A 15,223-nucleotide genomic window follows, 5' to 3' on the forward strand; every position below is an offset into this window, starting at 1 on the left:
CGCACGGCACTTGGCACGTGGCACGCGGCTTGTGGCATGTGGCACACGGCACAGCACACGGCACATACGGCACAGCACATGGCCCATGGCACAGGGCTCATAGCTCATGGCACACAGCACATGGCACATGGCACACAGCTCACGGCACGTGGCAGAGGCATTGTGCTGGGCAGGGGCAGGAGCACGGCTCTGTCTCTGCCTCCGCTGGCCTGGATTTTCAGGCCGCCGAGGCCGGCAGCGCAGCGGGGCGGGAGCCCTGTGGTGGGGCGGCTCCGGCACAACTTTAAAGCCGTGGCTGCTCCAAAGCACAGCAGCTACAAAGCACTGCCGCTTCTTTCACCGGCCCGTGGCTTTCAAGTGACAAATCCCTGCTAATGAGGGACACGGCTGAGGTGGCAGCGCAGCACTGGGCAGCTGCTGCGTGCTTTCGGCTTTTGCTTGCTTACGGCCTTGGGACCCCTCGCTGCAGGACGGTGCTGTGCTCGTGGGCTCGGGCACTCGGGGGGAGCAGCGGGTTGTGTCCGCAGCCTGTCCCTCTGCTCCACTGAGTGCTCACAGTTGGGGATTTTGTGGGATGTGGCAGGGCCCCAGCCCCCAGAGAGCACACGGCGCAGGGAAGGGGCAGGTTGCTTTATTGGCTGGTGCCTCCCGCGCACCGAGGACAGGTTCGTCATGCAGCCTCGAAATGGCATCACAGCGACAGACAAGCACGGACCACGGGGGACCACGAGGACAGCGGGCGCAGGGGGACGGAGCGGGGATGGGCCACGGGCACGGGTCACCGGCAGCGGGCAGTGCCCTCTGGGGACCCGGCCGCCCCTGTGCAGCACGGCGTGGCGTCCTGCACCAGGGCACCGGGGCTGTCCCCGTGTCCCCGGCCGGGTGCGGTGGGGGCACGGTGCCGGTCCCCACGCGGGTGCCCTCACTGGGGTGAGCTGAGGCTGGAGTCGGGGGTGTCGGGCTGGGGGCAGCGGGGCGGGAAGGCCTTGTAGCTGTAGTACTCCACCACCTGCTTGGGCACCTCGGCCAGCACGCACTTGGCCAGCGCCGTCGGGGACGCCTGCGGGATGGAGCGGGACGGGTGACGGGGGCTCAGTGGCACCCGCTCGCCCCGGCAGCGCTCCGGCCGGTGGCGCTCAGCCCTGTGCAGGGACCAGAGGGGATCAGAGGGAACGGGATCGCCACCGTCCCCCACTCACGTTCTTGAACTCCCGGAAGGGGACGAACTGGACGATGTCGCGCAGGACGGGCTCGCCCCTGGGGGAGCGCAGGACGCCGTCGTCCCCGTCCAGGATCTGCATGTCGGTGAAGTCGGCGTTGCCCACGCCCACGATGATGATGGACATGGGCAGGTAGGAGGCGCGGACGATGGCCTCCCGCGTGTCCGCCATGTCCGTCACCACGCCGTCCGTCAGGATCAGCAGGATGAAGTATTGCTGGGGGGGGAGGGAAGCTCTGGGGGGGCTGCCTGGACCGGGGCACTGCTGCCACGCGCCCCCCCGTGCGCATGGGGCGAGGTGGCGTTATCAATGATTCCGCCCCAAACAGCCCACGAGGTCCCAGGAGAGGCTGTCATTTTCCTAAAACCCTCCTCGTCAGCAAGTGTAAATAATTGTCAGGCTTTTAATTAGCCCCCTCCTCCCCATGCACTTGTAGGTAAGCGCAGCCAAGGCATGCTGGAGCCGCGCGGGGACCTACCGACGCCTCCTTGGTCCGCTCCTCGTCGGCCGCCACGCGAGCCACCTTGGAGATGATGGGGGCCACGTTGGTGGGGCCGTACAGCTGGATTTTGGGCAGGCAGCTCTGGTAGGACTCCACGACGCCCTGGATGCCTGGGGGAGTGCGGGGTGTGGGGGCGGCCCGGCTGCACCCCGGGGTCACAGGGACGGGGTCTGGCACCCGTGCAGCGGGGCCGGGCTCACCCTCACACTCGTCGTTGTCGGGGTTGAAGTTGATGGCGAAGTCGTGGGAGACCTGGGGGGCGAGAGGGGCGAGGGGCAGCCGGGGTGCTGGCAGGGACGGGCATGGCCCGGGGGTCCCGGCCGCCCCCATACCTCGTACTTGGGGGGGATCCGTGCACCGAAGCCCAGAGCAGAGAATTTCTTATCGCTGCAAAGGAAAGGGTGCGAGGAGCCCCGGCACGGCGGGTTGTGTGTGCCAGCACCGAGGTGGCCGTCACCAAGGTGTCCTGGCCCTGGGGTGGCCGACACCGGGGTGTCCCGGCCACAGGGTCCCCGCCGGAGCCACCAACCTGTCGTAGTCCTGGCAGATCTCACCCACAGCCACGAGCGCCTTGAGGTACTCGTTGGGCTGGTAGGGGTTGATGTAGTGCAGGGAGCAGCTGTTGCGGGGGTCCCCGTTGGAGGCCGTGAAGTCGATGGCCACCTGGCACAGCGGGGTGCTGGTGAGGTCCCCATGCCCCCAGGGCCGGGAGCAGCCCCACGCTGCTGTCCCTGCTCACCGGCACCATGGCACAGCTCCGGCCCCCCGGGGGACGCCGCTCACCGTGAAGTGGATCTGGCAGCCGCCCATGATGTAGTCCAGGAAGGAGTAGACCCTGTGGATCTGCCGAAGCGACCCGCCTCAGCTGCTGCCGCCCCCCCACCGCCCCGCAGCAGCCTGGCTCGGCACGGCTCGGCACGCAGGCACTCACCTTCAGGTCCAGCAGCACCACCACCCCCGAGTTCTTGTAGTTGCGCTTCTTGATTTTGTACTTGGGGTTCATGCACTCCCACTGCACCTGCGGCACGCGGCACCCGCGCTGCCCGGGGCTGGCCCCGGCCCCCCAGCCCCCAGCCCCATAACGTGAGAGCCCCCCCCCGGCCCCACAGCCCCATAACGTGAGAGCCCCCCCCGGCCCCACAGCCCCATGACCCACCCTGGGCTGCTGTCCCCAGAGGAGCCCATCCCGGCCATCCCCACCCCACGGAGCCTCCTGGAACGGGAGCTGTCGGCAGCCCAAAGGCCGTGCCCCAGCCCCCACAGGGGACATCCCCACGTTCCCCTGTCCCCCCCGCTCCACCTTGTTTTCCCCCATCGCCTTCTGCATCTCCTCGAAGGTGGTGAAGAACTCGCCGATGAAGTCGTGTTTGCCCCGCGAGTCGTAGTCCCACACCACGCACTGCGGGGGGACACGGCTCAGCCCCGGCTGGGTGCGTGTCCCCCCTCCATGCCCCTGCCCCATCGCCCTTCCTCACCCTCAGCTTCCTCTTCTCCTCGCAGCTGCAGAGCGAGTTCAGGGAGACCTTGAAGGGCTCCCAGATGGGGCTCAGGTTGTTCTTCACCACCTGGGGGGCGAGGGGGCTCAGTGGGGCTGGGCACCCGTGGGGCGGCCCCGGGTCGGATCCAGCCAAGCCTCACCTCGGTGCGGTACACCAGCTGCTCGCTGCGGTCGTTGTCGATGCGGTAGATCTCCAGGAAGGGGTCGGACTTGCTGAAGAGGTCCTGGAGGAGAGAGGTTGGGACGGGACAGAGCAGAGAACCAGCTGTCCCATCCATCCCACCCTTCTCATCCATCTTATGCATCCCGTGCATCCCACCCCGTCCCATCCCACCCCATCCCACCCCATCCCACCCCTCCCTGCCTGTGAGCCCCATCCCACCTTGTCATCCAGCTTCTTGGCCCGGAAGGCCAGCTCCACGTAGCCGTTGTTCCCCGAGATCTCCTCGGAGATGACCTGCCGGGAGAGGTGGCCGTGGGGCGCTCAGCACCCGGCGTGATGTTGTTCCCCTGCCCTCCCTCCCCCCCTGTGCCTCCCATCCTCCATGCACCTCCTGGCACCACGGGGACCCCCAGGATGGCTAGCAGCTGCTGAGGGGACCCCAGTCCATCTGGGAGGCGTGGGGCAGCTGGATAAATGGCCGGGTTGGGAGGAGGGTCACTGGGGTCCCACCACTCGTGCCCCCGCTCAGTGCCACCCCGCTGTCCCAGGCTCGTCCCACCGCAGCGTCCCGTCCCGCTGCCACCCGCAGCCCCCTGCCCGGTGCCGCTCCCCGCCGCGGTCCCGGCTGCTCACCGTGATGGTGGACTTCCCCGCAAACTTCCCGTACTTGAGGAACAGCGGCTTCGTCACCCGCTTCTGCGCCACGATCTGCAAAACCCGATGGGCTCAGGGAGGGGACAGCAGCCCGCAGGTGATGGGGGGGGTCACGGCGGGGGGCTCACCTGCCCCACGGTGCACTCCATGCCCCCCAGAAAGTCATCGTCGTGCGTGCCGATGCCGGCGTGCCCGTGGCTGTCGTACACCTCGAAGCGCAGCTTCTGCACCTCCTCGAAGTAGTAGTCCACCGTGAAGATCTTGGCGAAGACGGGGTTCAGGTTGCTCTTGATCACCTCGCTGCGGTCCACCTACAGGGCAGAGGGGGCTCCGCCAGCCCCGCCGCTCGGCACCGAGGGGCTGCCCCTGGGTCCCGGCGCGGCGGCGGGCGGGTGCTGGCTGCGCCTCCTCAAACTGTGCCTGTGGGAGCTCCGGCCATGCCTTCCCCAGAACAAACTGGGATTTATTTACCCTTTAGAGGCAGTACCAGTCCAAGCTCATCTCACTGAAATTCATCCTTACATCGGCTCAAGCCCCCAGCCCGCTGCGTTGCTGCAGTGGGATTGTATCCGGGGCTGGAGCCAGCGCGGGGCCAGACCCGGGGCTGGTGGCGCTGCCATGGGGTGCAGGGACACGGGGACACAGGGGGGACACCAGGAACGCTGGGCAGCTGCCAGCAGGACCAGCCGTGCACAAGCATTTATCTGCCCGTGTTCATCCCCAGAACAGAAGCATTTCATCGTCGTGCCCATGGCTGGCGCAGGAGGGAGAGGTGCCCTGGGTGCAAGCCCTGGGTGCTGAGGCACTGCTCCCTCTGGGGCAGACCCCACATCACCGGGGTGCACCGAGGCGATGCTCGGGCTCTGGCCCACCTTTTGCCATGGCTCTGTTTGAGCAAGAGGATGCGTCCCTGTGAGGGTCCCCCATTGCCCACCAGCCCTGCCCGCTGCCATGGGTGGGGAACCAAAACACAGCCCAGGAGGGGTCCCCTTGCCCTTCGGATGTGGCCCTCGCACAGCACCGTGGCATGGCACAGCCTGGGGGTGCCGCATCCCCGAGCTGGCACGGGGCCCCTCGCCGCCCGCCCTGGCTCCAGCTCTGGCTCCAGCCCGGGCGAGCAGAGTCAATTACACGCAGAGGGATTTAGCGCTAAATCTGCCGGCTGAGCAGCGGTGATTAGCGAGCACGAAGCTGCTGGAGCCAGCCGGGAGCTGAGCTGTGGGGCAGCCGTGGGATGGAGCCAGCCCAGCCCCAGCAGGGACACGGCAGCCCCCAAACCCTGATCCACCCCAGAGATGGCCAGTGCATCAAATGGCCCTGGCACGGGGTGGACCCCCCACACCATGAGCACTCCATCCCCTGGTGCTGCCAGAGCCACCGAGTCCCGGGGGACTCGCCCCGAGCCAGGACTCTGCACCGTCCCCGTGCACTGCCCGAGCGTCCCGCAGCACCGGGAGCCCCGGGCCCTGCCTTCACAGCCTGTGTCCTTCACCCCACCCCGAGCCCTGCACCTTGCACCCCGCAGCCTGTGCCTGCGCCCAGCCCTGCACCCTACACCCCGCCCCGCGCCATTTCCTGCACCTTGCACCTCGCACCACGCTCCGCGCCCTGCCGCCAGCTCCTGCCCCGGCCCCGGCCCCGCTGGACATCGCGGCCACCCTGAGGCTGTCTCCACTCCCGTCCCCGTCCCGGAGCCCCCAGCCCTGTGCCCAGCACCCTGCCCGGCCCCGGCCCTGCCTACCTCCACCCACTGCCCCTGGGACTGCATGAGCAGCAGGACGCAGGGGTCCGACTTGTTGAGGGTGTCGCGGTCCAGGAGGTGCTTGCAGCTCACCCGCAGCTCCACCTTGGAGAGGACGGCCAGCGGCGCCTGGGAGGACGGCTCGGGCGCTTCGCCCATGGTGGCGGCGGCGCGGGGGGCTGCCAGGCGCGACGGGGGGCAGGCAGCACCGTGGGTGAAGGGCATGCGGGGGGACGGGGCGGCCGCTGCCTTCCTCGCTGTCAGCGCACCAGGCTGGTGCCCATCATGCCCGGGGCACGGGGCCCCGCGGTGCCAGGCGTGGGGCTGGAGCCCGGGTGCAGGCTCCTGGTGGTGGAGGGCGCTGGCAGGGGCTGGGGGGGCTCACGGAGCAGGGGCGCAGGAGGGGGACTGGGGTAAGATGGCCCGGTGGGTGCTGGGGACCTGAGGGACCCTCTCCGAGGCGTGGTGGTTGATTCCAGCCCCGATGGCGGACCTGCAAGGCGTCAGAGCACCGAGGGGTGAGCCGGAGCTGGGTCACCCCTGGGCAGGCAGCCCCACGGGCACGGCTCTGCCCCTGTCCACTCGCTGGACCCCCGGGGTGGATCGCATGGGGTCGTGCCCAGCTCTGCCCCCAGCCTCACCCCACGAGGTGTCCGGCGGGCAGGGGCGCTGGGACGAGGCTGGGAGGCTGAGCAGGAGCGGGGGCAGCGCCGGCAGCCCCAGCCCTGAGCCCCCTCCTTGTGCAGGAGAACAGGACCTCCCCTCCCATCCCCTGCACCCTGGGGTGGGATTTCTGCCCGCGGGGGACACAGGGACACCCTCCACCCTGCTGCTCCCTGTGCTGGGGACACGGAGCTGCCATGCTCCACCTGGGTGCTGGCAGGGCTCAGCCAGGCGATGCTGCAACGCTGGCTCTGCCGCTCCATCCCCATCCCCATCCCCATCCCCATCCCCATCCCTGTTCCCATCCCATCCCCGGGCTCGTTGCCCCCAGCCGCAGCCCCCGGTTGCTGCTGAGGCTGGGGCAGAGCCGCCCCCCACCAGCCGTGCCGGGAGCTGGCGCCGCCTGACCGAAGTTTCCCGGCGAAGTCGCTCCGGGCCCTGCCCTCCCCGGCACATGGCTCCGGTGGGCACCGTCCCCTCCCCGGCATCGCGGCACCGCTCGGCACCCCCCGGCGGAGGGGCGCGGAGCCCCTGCCCTGCCCGGCCGCCCCCCTCACCTGGGTGCTGGTGGCCCGGCGCCGTGCGGGGCCGGCCGAGGGCTGGCGTGGCTGCCGGAGCCGGTGTGCCAGCCGGAGCCGGTGTGCCAGCCGGAGCTGCCGCCGCTGCCACCTCCACACAACTGACTCAAGCTGCAGTTCGGGAGCGGAGCCCTAAGAGGGAGACTACAATCTCCGTTAACTGCCTCGCTGCCGGCACCGGAGCAGAGCCCGCCTGCGGGCACGGGGGCTCCGCGGTGCCCGGGGGTCCCCGGTACAGCTGGCCAGGCCAGGGCACACGGCACAGCGCTGCTGGCACCGCTGGCCAGCCCTCCTGCACCCTGTCCGGCACAGCCCTCGCTCCACGTGCCCCACGGCCCCCTCACCACTCCCCATGGGGTGCCCGAGGCCTGCCCCATCCCCTGTGTGCCCCTGTCCCCCCGTGCCCCCCGCTGGAGCCGTCCCTGCCACAAGGACGGGGGGGTCCTGGCGTGCCCAAGCCCCCACGTGCCGGAGCCCCCGTCCCGGGCCGGGGCTGCCCCCACACCCCCCCCCGTCACTCGAGCACTGCAGCGCTGTCAGCTCGGCTGCGTGAGGGATGATGTAATTAGCCCGCGTTCGGAGGGATTAAATGCAGAGAGGGCTAACGAGCGGGAGGGCACTGCGGGGCCTGGGCTCCGGGAGCTAATCCCCAGCCTGCCTGGCAGAAGTAGGCCACCCTCCTCCCCGTGCCGTCCCGCAGCCCCGCTCCAGCGCTCCGGGGTTCATCCAGCGCCCCGGGGCCGAGGGCCCCAGCTCACAGCCCTGCGCCCGAGCCCTCAGCTGATGCGAGTCCCAAGTTTGCCATCACACCGCTAATGAATACGGATGGTTCAATTATCCCGGCACGGGCGAGGCGCGGCGCAGCGGGGCCCCAGAACTGCTGAGCCAGCCAGGAGCCGGCGAGCGCTCCCCGGAGCGGGACGGAGCCCACGGCCCCGTGACCGCAGCACGCGGGGACACGGCTGGCAGAGCCCCGCGGCCACCGAGAGCCGCAGGGATGGGGCAGCGCCCCAGGACCGGGCTCCTCATCGAGGTCACCAAGGTGTTTCCCTAAAGAAGCGGCTTAAAGGTCTGTGGGGTGCGTGCAAGGGGATGGAGTGAGGCAGGGAGAGCCGGGGGCAGCCGTGCACCGGGGTGACAGCGTGCGGGACGGTGCTGGGACCCGGCTCCACCCAGCGGCCGGCGGCAGCAAGCACAGCCCCACACCCCTCCAAAATGTGGGAGCAGGGACCCCACAGGGACCCCGCTTCCGAGCCGTGCTGCAGCTGCCGCGGGGCTGCGGGCGCCCAGCTCGCAGGCCCAGGGACACGGAGCAGGCCGTGCCCCCGCAGCATCCCACCCCTCGCAGCAGAGCCGACTGCTCTCACAAAAATCCACAGGCAGAGGTGTGGAAATAACGAAATCTGAAATAACGAAGACAGCTGGGCGGAGGTAAAGCAGCAACGGGGCACCCTGAAGCAGCCTCCACCTTCTCCTTCCCACAGCCCCGAGGTCTGAGCGCCCCGTGCCTCCAGCACCCCACACGGGCGTTACCCCACGCCCAGCCCCTGAAGCTGGAGCACCGGGGACACCTTTCCTCATGCAGGGACCCCTGGTCCCAAGGCCCCTGGGAAGAGGAAGGCAGCAGGAAAAGCTTTGGGCAGGGCGAGGACTTCCCAGGGAGCGGCCCTGGGCCCCCCGGCACAGGCAGCAGCACCGCAGGGCAGGGCTGGGTCAGGCTCCAGGCAGGAGCCAGCTCCGGTCCCGTTCCCAAAGACGAAACAAAGCGCCCTCCGCCCGGGAGGCGCGACGCCTGCTGCCCTCGCTGCCAAGCAGCTCGGAGCTCCTAATCGCAGAGGAGCCCTCCCCTGTCCGAGTACCTCCACACACAGCTGCCCACCCTCGGTACCGGCACCCCCGCAGCAGAGCGGGCAGGAGAAGCTCCAAGGCAGCTCCACGCTGTGCGGCTGCCCTAACAAAACACCACACGGCTCCGTTTCTACATTTTTTATTGGCAGTTCTGGTGAGAACAGTTCATTTCTTTTTCTCCACGTCCTGCTCTGCCGCTTCTTTGGCGCGTTTTGCCCGAATCCCGAAGAGACGGGCGTTGGCCCGGGCCATGCGCAGGCTGGCGAAGGCCTTGAAGTTCTTCTCCTCTTCGGAGATAACGCGGGCCTTCTCCCGTTTGAAAACCTAGTGGGAGAGAGCCCGGCAGTCAGACTACACATCAGAGGCTGCCAGAAAAGACGGTATTTAAGGCTTAACACGATTAATCTCGCTACATTTTTACCACTGGCTCCAGGATGCTGTTAAGAATACAGAATTTGTGCAATCTGCAGGCCCTGCCCTTATCATCACTCCACCAGACACCTCATTTCAACCAGCTCCTAATTTGCCAGCGCACATCAGCAGACGAGCAGAAAATACCGGGGAAAAACAAGCGCAAAACGAAATCTGAGTCAGGTTCGCGGCACGCTATCAACAATCTTTCACAATTAGCAAGGGTTTCAGAGACAAGCGGTGACCTCGCAACCTGCCCGGCCCCGACACCCCGGCTGCCAACACGTGCCCCAAATCTGCCGGGGGCACGGGCTCCTTCGAAGACACCAGGGCACAAGCAGCGCCCTGCCGGAAGGACAGTGCTGAACACGAGCACGGTGCGCATCCGTAACGTGTGCTTCTAACCCCCGGCCCCACAGAACGTTGCCTTTTGGGGGCTACCGTGCAAGTTCCACCCCGGCCTTCTCTGGAGGCGTGCATCGCTACGTCGTTCCCACGTGATTTAGGGCAGAAGCAGAATGTAAGATTACCCTGGCCCAATCTATCTTGACCTGACCCCTGAGCTTGGTGCCCAGAGCTCTCCTCCACACAGGTCACGATTTAAGGACTTTTCTCAGTTGATTAAAAATAAATAAATAAATGAGGGCAGGGCTTGACCCGTTGGGTTTTTGTTTGTGCATCCAGGATGGGAAGCATCTGAAGCCAGCAACCCGTAACTGTACGACAAGAATCCTCTCCCCTGAACCCGAGCCTGAATTACCTCACCCAAGGAACACGATTCAGGGCTTCACTTACGTTCCTAATTGGCATAACTGGTCCAGACAGCTGAGTCGCCATCTTGAGTTCCTCAGCCTGCATAACAAGAGAGGGGAAAAAAAACATCATGTAAAAACCGGTACGTACGCTTCTCGGCCTGGTGCCTCCATTCAAAACATGTTTTTAACACGAGCTCCCAGCCTAAACACACTGATGACGGTTCTGGCTGCAGGCTCAGCAGCGGCGGTACCGAGTTCAGCGCTGCACCCATGCAGCCGTAGGAGCACTTGGCACCGACGCGCCGCATCCAAGCGTGCTCTGCCCGGCCACCAGCAAGGCTGGATCCGGCCAGGGGAGCTGCGGCCTTTCAGAGTTCTGCCAGCTGGAAAAAAGGTGAAGTCTACCGAGCCGTTTTTAGTTTGGCTGCTCAGCGTGTTCTTCAGCAATTCCTTCTACAGCTAATTCCAGCTCCTTGTGCAACCACTGCATCAACAAAAATCATTCATCAGCTATCTGAAATAAAGTTTACTTTAAACTAATTTGAAACACGATTCCAGACACAACTATCTTTATGTTCTGGTATTGGAAACAGACTGCAGTGGGCAACCCGAAAGCTGGGCCGGACTTAGAAAGCTACAAGCTTGTGCTGCCAGCCAGGTCAGAACTAGAACAGACTGGGCTCGGCACAGGCTCTGTGTGCTACTCACAGCAGTTTGGAAAAATCCCCTTTATTCATCTGCATCCAAGATTCAGGAGTAGTTTCAATCTCATAATCCTCATGTCCATGCCTGTGCCAGTCCCACAAGTCAAGGCGGAGAGCGGCACCCTCCTGACTTAAAAACCGTGAAGCTGACGCGTTCAGCAGAACTTGTGTCCCACCAGGCTGTGCGAGGTGCCTGAGAGCCTCCTGCCCCCGTCGTGAAAGCAGCCCGAGCACGGCCCAGCTCCGCACACAGCACTGTGGCCGAGCAGCTCAGTGCCGACAGGCTCTCCCAGAGACTGAAGGCAGCTTGAACACAGCACCGCGTTTCGCTGCCTGCGCCTCCCCACGGGAAGCGTGTGCTTTTCACACGCAGAGCCAAGACCAGAGAGGAAAAGCCAACTCCGCTTTGGATCTCGGCGAGATTTTTATGAAAAGCATTTTTGTGTGTCAACAGCAACAACCTTCTCGAGACTTCCACCGCTCCTTTCCCCGAACTACTCAGCGGTGCAGAGCACACCCTCGCCTTGCCTTCCTGGTCCTGTCAGCCGCTGTCAGCCCTTTCCAGCCGCTGACAGGTGAGCCTCAGACTGAAATTCAGCCAGCTGAAGCAGGGCGGCCAGGCAGCCAGCCCCAGCCCCGCGCTGCGCCCCTCCAGTAGCACGGCAGTGCCCGAAGCAGCTCGCAGCACAGGGCAGGCCCAGCCTGCGGCCGTCCCCCCACCAGGGGCCGTGCTCTAAGTGTTCAGAACGCCCCCTGACTGCACACCAGAGCACCAGGAGGAAGGACTGACAACCAAACAAGTCACCGCAAACAGATCCGGTCAAGCGCTTCTAGAGGCCGAGTACTTACGGAGCTGTCTCCCTTCTTAGGCGCCGAGGGCTTCCTCGGGAAGAGGATGAGCTTGGAGCGGTACTCCTTCAGCCTCTGCACGTTGGCCTGCAGCGACTCCGTGGACTTGTTCCGCCGCCTGGGATCCACGGAGATTCCGATGGTCCGGGCAAACCTTTTGTTAATGCCGGCCAGCTGAACAGAAAGAGAGCGTGCAGTGCCAGCGTGCGGCAACGCCCGACACCGCGCCGCTGAGCACAGCCCCCGGCCTCGGCACTCGACTGCAGCCCCCACCGGTGCCACCATTTAACTCTGATAGGTGCCAGATGAATTTATGGAGCCGGCACATGGCAACTGTTGGTCGCTGAACAGGGAAAGCTCCGTTAAAAAAATACTTTTGGTAACATCCTTAAGCAATAAGCTCGTTTTCTGTTTAAGAACATCTATGTTCCATTTTATATCCCAACATTATCTGAACGTTAAAGGAAAGCAAAGTAATGAAGCATTTGGCATTCAGAAGTACAGCTTTACTGCTTCGATGCGCTAATTTCACTGTTATAAATGCTTTAATTAGGCACTAAACAACACGCAAGAGGCTGGGGATACTGGCTGCCAGCAGTCGCTAACGTTTACTCCTGCTGCGTGGAACCAGGCCGGTGGGGCTTTCTGCGGGCCACCTCCCTCTCAGCTCACCACCAGCAGCTCCTCAGCTGAGCGCCACCTGGGAGGATGGCACAGCACCTTTTGCTGAAGCAAGGCGAGGGCGCTGAAAGCTTCCCCCAGTCTTTGCAGAGACCACGACCTACTCGTTCTACAGCACAAACGGGTCCACACCCACTACATTCTGTAGGGTTTGCAGTAACGTGTTTTATAAAGGAAGAGACATTTAACAACAAAACCTGCCAGTCCTTTTACTTAAATTAAGTTCAGGAGACCCTCTACCAGAATTCACCCACTGCCAGAATCTGATTTTAATATTTTGTTTTAACTGACAGTCTGACCAGGCACACCAGTATTTACTTTTTAAGTTAACCTTTCACTCTGTCGTGTTACTGCTTCCCCATGCCACAATTACAAAAAAAAAAAAAAAAAAAGACTAACATTTTGTATGCTTCTCCACAACCCACAAGAACAGCAACCGGTCCCTGGCTATGTGCAAGCTCAGCCAGTGCAAGCAGATACTGACACTTCAGTACACTGCAGCCACTCGTGACTTAATTTTACGCAAAAGAACAGGACGACGGAGCTCAAACTCGAGAGCTGGCCTTACCGGGCCGGGACAGCTCCTCCGTACTTACTTTCAGCTCCTCTAGGCTGAAGCCTCTGCCAGCACGGACTTTTTTGTGGTACCTGACGGTCGGGCACCTCACGATGGGCCGGACGGGCCCAGCCACGGGCCGAGGTGCGATGCGGCGAGCCTTTGCCTGGCGAGCCTTCCTCCTGGAGCGGGGGGCAGAGACCCGTCAGGGGCAGAGCCCTCCTGCCACCCCCCCCAGCCGCACCGGGGGCTCCCCAAACCCCCCCCCCCCCCCCCCCCCCCCCCGGCGGCTCCGGCAGTCATCAGCCAGGCAGGGTTCAAGCTCTCATCACGGCGCTGCAGCGATTCCGGAGGTTTCGCATCATCTGACCGCAGCCGGAGCCGCCCCGCTCCCCACTCCCCGCTCACCTGCGGATCTTGCGGGCGGGCTGGTTGAACCAGGTGGCCACCCGCCGCTGCCAGTCCTTGTGGAAGTGCGGCTTCAGGATCATGCCATTGCGGCTGGGCGCCATGGCGGCTGCGGCCTGCGGACACGGACATGGCTGGGCGCGGATCGCGCGGCATCGACCGGCCCAAAACCCCTCCGAGGCGTCCCCCGGGTCCTGCCCCGCTCCCCCGCGGGGCCCCGAGCGCCGCCCGGCGCGGCCCCGGCCGGATGGCGGCGGATGGAGCCCCGCGGCGCCGCCACTCACCTCCTGCCTGCGAAGATGGCCGACCGGAAAAGGGAAGCGCGGCCACTGCGCGCGCCGGAAGTGCGGAGGAGGCTCCGGGAAGATGGCGGCGCCGGAAGGGGCTCGTGGCGGCTTCACCTTGCCCGCACTCAAGATGGCGGCGGCTTTAAAGGGCCCCGCACCCGGGGGTAGGACGGCTCCCAGCTCCGGCCCGACCCCGAGCAGGGGGCTTGGAACCAAGGCCCGAGGGCTGGGGGGGAGATGGCGGGGGCCTGGAAGATGTCAGAGGGGTCCCGCAGGGTACAGACAGTCCTCGAGGAGTAACCCAGGACCGACAGTCCTGCCTGAAGGGGCCTGGCCCGGCCGGAGGACACCAGGCACCCAGCTCTTCTCCGCAGGGCTGGGTCCCAGCATCGCACCGTGGGCTCACGGTGGGTTGGGAAGGGGGGGTTTTCCCCTCGATCTCTGCTTCTGCGACCCTTGCGATAAAAACCAAGTATATGCCAGTGAAAAGAAAGCCCACGTCCTGTGCAACCCCGTACCTGCAGCACGCACTTCGCCATGCCTTGACACACCGTACAAACAACAGCACGTTAGAGGATTTATTCTAGTGCAGTCTGGTTTTCAGCTTCTATTTTATGTCCAGCAGCAAAGACAATCAAAGGTTACGGTGGAGTCACATAACTGCAGCCAGCTCAGTCTCCCAGGGGTTCGCTGCTGACCACTCTGGCACCGAGGGCAATGGCAGCGCACCCCTGGCACCCCACACGGCACAGCCAGAGGTAGCTGACAAGGGCTCCACAGCACATTTCATCCCTAAGAACACGTAAACAACATCCCTGTGTACAAGAAATCCTTCCAGCAGATTAGACTTACCCAACTCCTAACCACTACTACCCTGCTGGGAATCAATTTCAAAATCCTAAGGAGTTCTCCTTCCTGCAGGGAAAAGCTTGTTACAAGAGCCAGCGGAGCCATCCCTTCGTTTTTGGGGAACGGCATCACAGAGATTCCCTACTCGGTATCTTTGATTCCGGAGCTGAAGAGGGAAAGGGTCTGTGTTCAAAAGAAGCCTCTGGAGTCCTCCCATTCCACATAAAGAGGGGGCTTCACACTGGTCTCAGGCGTGGTTCCTCCTCCTCCTCGTGGTTTGGTGGCTGCTGGGGCATTTCTTCGTCTCTCGTGTCTTGCTTGTCTCTCTCTGCTTGAAGCCAGCTCTGAGGAGCTATCATTTTCTTCGGCCCGTAGGGTGGAGGCCCAATCAAAGCTTCGATGTCATCATAATTTATCACTTCTTTCTCCAGGAGGGCATTAGACAGCTATAAAGAGTAAATAAGGCATAATGAGGCACAGAGGTCTGAAAACAGCCCCTCTGAACTGACCTGACCTCTCCCTGCCAGCTCAACTTGGACCTCCACATCTGGCCACAGCACGTGCTGGAGCCCGCAGGGAACAGGGCCCCAGCCACCACGCTGCAGCCGGTGCGACCCGAGCGCCCGCCGAGCCGGTACAAAGCTCTCCGGGCAGCCGGCACCTTTCACAAGCGTGTTTTTGGCCAGAAACGCCAAGTATGACTGGAGGCGATAAAGCCTGCTTTAGGAAATGATTCGGCAAGGCAGAACCGCGGGGACGATCGGGGAAGCGCCCTCACTGCCGCTGTCCCGGCACCTGTGGCCCTGCCTAAGGAGGCAGAGCGACGGCAGACGAGGCTGGAGCCAGACCCGGACCC

At 64.3% G+C, this 15,223-nt stretch overlaps 3 protein-coding genes and 1 non-coding gene across 4 annotated transcripts in view; all 4 read right to left on the minus strand.

The window, feature by feature from the left end:
• Positions 1 to 615: 615 nt before the first annotated feature.
• Positions 616 to 7,135, minus strand: CPNE7 (copine 7). Its single transcript, XM_048075059.2, has 16 exons — positions 6,999 to 7,135; positions 5,779 to 6,271; positions 4,166 to 4,348; positions 4,017 to 4,091; positions 3,603 to 3,677; positions 3,361 to 3,444; positions 3,198 to 3,287; positions 3,023 to 3,121; positions 2,654 to 2,740; positions 2,506 to 2,565; positions 2,252 to 2,385; positions 2,055 to 2,109; positions 1,923 to 1,974; positions 1,699 to 1,832; positions 1,200 to 1,436; positions 616 to 1,060 (listed from the first exon to the last, which is right to left on the minus strand). The coding sequence occupies exons 2-16, from the start codon at positions 6,001 to 6,003 to the stop codon at positions 923 to 925; spliced, it is 1,728 nt and encodes a 575-aa protein (XP_047931016.1). The 5' UTR covers positions 6,004 to 6,271; positions 6,999 to 7,135; the 3' UTR covers positions 616 to 922.
• A 1,855-nt stretch (positions 7,136 to 8,990) lies between these two features.
• Positions 8,991 to 13,656, minus strand: RPL13 (ribosomal protein L13). Its single transcript, XM_048075062.2, has 6 exons — positions 13,516 to 13,656; positions 13,232 to 13,347; positions 12,864 to 13,005; positions 11,587 to 11,760; positions 10,074 to 10,130; positions 8,991 to 9,191 (listed from the first exon to the last, which is right to left on the minus strand). Exons 2-6 carry the CDS (start codon positions 13,333 to 13,335, stop codon positions 9,033 to 9,035), a joined length of 636 nt encoding a protein of 211 aa, XP_047931019.1. The 5' UTR covers positions 13,336 to 13,347; positions 13,516 to 13,656; the 3' UTR covers positions 8,991 to 9,032.
• On the minus strand, positions 13,110 to 13,187 carry LOC125184154 (small nucleolar RNA MBII-202). The gene has a single exon (XR_007167574.1). It is a non-coding gene; the product is annotated as a small nucleolar RNA MBII-202 (small nucleolar RNA).
• A 426-nt stretch (positions 13,657 to 14,082) lies between the features above and the next one.
• The window catches only part of SPG7 (SPG7 matrix AAA peptidase subunit, paraplegin), a 31,882-nt gene continuing 30,741 nt past the window's right edge, over positions 14,083 to 15,223 (minus strand). The window contains exon 17 of the mRNA XM_048075057.2: positions 14,083 to 14,813. Within this exon, the coding sequence (XP_047931014.2) occupies positions 14,604 to 14,813 (210 nt within the window). The 3' untranslated portion in view covers positions 14,083 to 14,603. The remainder of the gene's footprint in view (positions 14,814 to 15,223) is intronic.

This window comes from Anser cygnoides, chromosome 12 (genome assembly GCF_040182565.1).
Source record: "Anser cygnoides isolate HZ-2024a breed goose chromosome 12, Taihu_goose_T2T_genome, whole genome shotgun sequence".
NCBI classification, from domain to species: Eukaryota; Metazoa; Chordata; class Aves; order Anseriformes; family Anatidae; genus Anser; species Anser cygnoides.